At 42.9% G+C, this 4,938-nt stretch overlaps 1 protein-coding gene across 1 annotated transcript; it reads right to left on the minus strand.

The window, feature by feature from the left end:
• Positions 1–3,107: 3,107 nt before the first annotated feature.
• LOC146205096 (uncharacterized) lies at positions 3,108–4,131 on the minus strand. Its single transcript, XM_084589786.1, has 4 exons — positions 3,984–4,131; positions 3,758–3,886; positions 3,649–3,687; positions 3,108–3,565 (listed from the first exon to the last, which is right to left on the minus strand). The coding sequence occupies exons 1-4, from the start codon at positions 4,034–4,036 to the stop codon at positions 3,322–3,324; spliced, it is 465 nt and encodes a 154-aa protein (XP_084445912.1). The 5' UTR covers positions 4,037–4,131; the 3' UTR covers positions 3,108–3,321.
• Between the last annotated feature and the right edge of the window lie 807 nt (positions 4,132–4,938).

Here is a 4,938-nt window from a genome sequence, read left to right on the forward strand (position 1 = left end):
AGATGCTGTGTTGCAACATCCGATATGAATTTTTCAGCGTTTGTCCCTTGTCTGTCTCCTCCTTTAGTCCAGTCTTTAATTTTGCGTTGAAAAAATATGCACTCTACTTATCCATATGAACCTTGCCACCTCATTCCTAACAGTGCAAAGGTGTTCAGTACTAGCTCATTGCATGGACGACTATAAATTTCACGTTACTGTTTATGCCACCTTGCAGTGACAGTTCAGATAACCCTTAATCTAAAATTAAGGAAACAAATTTGGGAAACAAACATCTCTTTTCTCCAACAAACCGCAGAACTTGTTAAAACATTGTATGCACATGTTGCCGTGACATGTAGTGCAAGTTGAATGGAATGGTCAGTGCTACACCCTGGAGTGCCTCCTTTACTTTATTCTTTTTGTGCTGTGATTACGCAGTGAAATCTCGCATCTTCAGAGGTTTTTAAGTATTTTTTTATATGAATTGTTTTGTTTTGCAAGACCTACGTGTAAATGTTTGAAACTCGTGAAATTATTTATGTTTCATAAAGAAAATAGTTTCAGCCGAACAAACAGGAAGCAGAGATGAGGACATTTATGTTTGCATAATTTTAATTGGTTGATCATTATATGCACTATTCTCTCTCCCCACTTCTATGAAATTATTTACTAAGCCAGCTACTGCTGCCAAATTTGTGTCTGTTTCAGATTGCATTGGACATGGAAAACTATTGGAATTTTCCAAATTGCATTGGAAGCCTTGATGGCAAGCATGTAAACATTGAATGCCCGAATAACTCTGGGTCAAGAAACATGAACTACAAAAAAACTTTCAGTGTTGTCCTTTTGGCCTGCTGTGATGCACATTACAGGTAAAGTTATTACCTGCACTTGGTTTCAACTTATTTCTAGCCATGTACAGCTCGGTGTTTTGCTCTTTTGGTTGTAGCAACGGTAAACGTTAATGTCAAAGCTGACTGATTGCTGTAAGAAATGCAGCAGCAGACAATGAGCATCTGCAGAGAAATATTTTACGACGGAGCGCTATAAAAACACGAGTCCTAGACACGTTCTGATAGCATGCATTTAATATTTTTAGCAATATCAGAGTAAAATATTCTCCTATAGTGGCGTCATTTATTTTGGAGAGGTTTAACCTAGTCTTTCTCACCTGCTAGTATAGCACTCATTATTAGTTTACTGATTTCCTTCTCTTATGACATTTGTTTCAGATTCACATATGTGGATCTTTGCCACTATGGTGGTGAAGGGGACTCAGGAATATTTTTACGTTCAGATTTGCTGAAAGATCTCACCAACAACTGGTGTGGTGTTCCAGCCCCCACCACTGTCGGGTCGGCAGGTGACATTCCCTACGTTATTGTAGGTGATGAAGCCTTCCCTTTGAATACATTCCTCATGCGTCCCTATGCCCGTCGTGGTGAGCCTGTTTATGAATAGCATTATGCATTTTATAGCCAGTAATTTCCTGATGCTCACTAAAGTTGCTCTTGTTGCCCAGGAGGTAATTCTGTTATTTGTTTTCCATTTTAGAGCAAATATCTGGGTGAAGTACCCTAGTCGAATGGGACCAAAGAGCATTATGCTCATTTAAACAGACAGTTTAGTTTGTGATCTTTGAAGTCCACATTAAAATCTCTATTTTTTTTTTGTCACAGTAACCAGCCACATATTTTTTCTCAAAAGCAACGGTACTTGCAGTAATCAAACTCGTTTTTTTAAGTCAAATATAGAATGCAAGCCATCCTTAGTGACATGACGCGTTTTGTAACGCGCCATCTAGAGCAGTAATCCTCAGTAATCTGCGATTTGCTGATGACATTGCCTTGCTAAGCAACTCGGGGGATGAACTGCAAATAATGATTGATGACCTAGACAGGAAAACTAGAAAGGTAGGCTTGAAAATCAATATGCAGAAGACTAAGGTAATGTTCAACAGCCTCGGAAGGAACAGCAGTTTACATTAGGTCGCGAAGTACTGGAAGTAGTAGGCAAATATGTCTACTTAGGACAGGTAGTAACCGCAGATCCGGACCATGAAAAAGAAATAACAAGAAGAATAAGATTGGGATGGAGCGCATTTGGCAAGCACTCGCAGATTATGACTAGCAGCTTACCGGTATCGCTAAAGAGGAGAGTATATAACAGTTGCATCTTACCTGTACTCACCTATGGCGCTGAGACGTGGAGGCTAACCAAGAGAATTCTACTTAAGTTGAGGACAACCCAGAGGGCTATGGAACGAAAAATGGTAGGGGTAACATTAAGAGATAGAAAGCGTGCAGAGTGGGTCAGAGAAATAACTCAAGTTAACGACATTCTAGTGGAAATTAATAAGAAGAAATGGACATGGGCAGGACATGTAGTGCGAAGAGAGGATAACCGATGGTCGCTGAGGGTAACAAACTGGATTCCAAGGGAAGGAAAGCGTAGCAGGGGGCGGCAGAAAGTTAGGTGGGCGGATGAAATTAAGAAGTTCGCAGGGGTCAAGTGGATGCAGCTGGCACAGAACCGGGTTAAGTGGAGAAATATGGGAGAGGCCTTTGCCCTGCAGTGGGTATAGTCAGGCTGCTGCTGATGATGATGATCTAGAGCAGTAAGCATTTGGTCAAATACAGCCATTATCCACTTTATTTTTCATTGTTCCTTCATGCTGTAGTGCTAAAATTTAAAATGATTTAATGTGGCAAGTTGCTTTCAATTAATATGCCTCATGCTTTCATTTACAGACCTGCAGACGCACAGATTAAGCCCATCTGGACGTCATTGAAAATTCGTTTGGAATTATGGCGGCAAGATGGCGAATATTAAGGAGGCCCTTTAGAGCATCAGAGGAAACGACGGAAAATATCTGCAAGGCATGTGTTGTGCTGCATAACTTCATGATGTCGGAGAGCGCATTGGCACGATCTGCCTACAGCCCACCTGGCTATGCCGACAGTGAGGACTGGCAGGGAAATGAGACTGCTGGCTTATGGAGGACAGACGGCAATGACCTTCCAGGACTTAGAGGAATAAGTAGACAAGGCTGCCACTCTGCAAGGTAAATAGGGAAAGCCTATGTCAATCAACATTTTTATGCAGTGTATCTTGAGCTACTCCGATGTTGTGTTGCAGGTCTGCTATGGATGTGCGTGACAGACTTGCACAATATTTTGTCACGGATGGCAAAGTTCCATGGCAAGAAAGGATTGTCAACCGTGCAGGACGGAAGGTAAAACAAGCAGGATAATGCTGCATCTGCTCTAAAAGATATTCTTTAAAATTAATGCAGGCATGATACTCTTGAATTCAAACAATTGTTAGCTTTATTTTCCTTCAAAATTCCAGACTTTCTTGCTCGGCTTCGTACAAAATTTTAGAAATCTTAAATATAGCTTCCGATCGCTGCCTTGGTGTTAGAGCACGAAGCTTCGCAGTGACTAAGCGGCCCGCGGCGTCACTGTCGTCACATTCTTGTTCATTCTTTTGTTTTTTCGTCATGCTAGCAAGACTGCCAGCACATCTGTCAAGGCTCGCCTTGACGCAGTCTTCAAAAGTGTCCTCTGTCCTTTTCTTTCTTCTGCAAAATGATGAAAACTGCATTGTTTCACACCATTTTTTTAATCTTTTATCTTAGGAAATATGACACTTGCAAGTACATACCGTGAAGGTGGCCCACCTGAAGGTGTTCCTTTGGACAGCCTTGAGAAGAAAAAGCACAAAAAAGTTAATAAATGACTACATGACAAAGTTTGCTTGCTTGCTTGTCTACCTGGCTGGGGGTGTGTATCGCCCAAGTAGCTCAGTCTCAGCTGGTGCAGGGCTAAGAGGCGGCGGCCCCCAGTTTTGAGCCGTTGTAGGGCTGCTAGACCCTGGAACCCTAGCTTGGGCAGGTGCCGGGCTGCATGACAAACAATGCATTTCCAAACTTTCTGATATATATCAATTACTGCAGGCAGTTCCTGCTAATTTCAGTAAAAAGGCTGGTAGATGCTTACCTGCTGTCGTCGTCATCCGAGTTGACAACTGTGTCGTCATACCTGGATTGCATAAAATGTCAGTTCACTGAACTTATGGCATGATATGACTTATATATGGATGTGTCTACTTACAATGCGAGAAGTTGTGCCTCTGCAGGGCTCTGGCTGCTTGTATCGGCACTGCATGAAATAATTGTATTGAAATATGACATTCCTTGTACTCTTCATGTACCAACACTGCTTGAAAACATACTGAGAAGCACAAATGTATGGTTTATCCTTGTAAGGTACAAAAACGTCGAAACCTGTAGTGTGTAGTGTATAGCACAGTACACACTTGCTTATTGAGTGTGTACTTACATTCCTAGAAGCTCCATGTCTGGAGAGCTCTGTCTTGTGTCAGTACTGCATGAAATAAGCCCACTGAAGATTGAAACGCCCTCTCACCTTGCCTCAAGACTGCTTAAAATACAATCAGAAGCTTGACATTATTGCATACGTTTGCCAGCCAAACATGCCGACAATACTGCCTACCTTTCTGGGGTAGCAAACCTGCTGCAACTCGGTTGACTCGGCCCCTGTGATTGTCTGCATAACAGACGCCACACAAGAACATTTTGGTGCTCAGGCATACAAGCATGCATGCAGATCACAGCTGCAGGTCATAACTATTGTGAGCCTTCTGTGGACCTTCTTTCATTTGTACATGCCATCATCATCTTCTTTCATTTGTACATACCATCATCATCGTCCCGCGGCGCCGGCTCTGGCGCGTGCCTGGGTTGGTGACCGGATTAAAACGCTGGACAAGGCTTCGCTGTCCTTGCCGCCACGACCTCGCCGTCTTGACCTAGCCTTCTTCCACAAGTGGTGGAGGTGAGAATTGATCCCCTTGCTGTTTTGTGCCCTGCCTCTCGCTGGAGCTACGTTCCGGTCGCTGTTTACCGCCTGCCACCATCGTTATGTCTACCGA

The sequence above is a fragment of the Amblyomma maculatum genome, chromosome 1, assembly GCF_055883805.1.
Source record: "Amblyomma maculatum isolate TAMU_Amacu chromosome 1, ASM5588380v1, whole genome shotgun sequence".
NCBI classification, from domain to species: Eukaryota; Metazoa; Arthropoda; class Arachnida; order Ixodida; family Ixodidae; genus Amblyomma; species Amblyomma maculatum.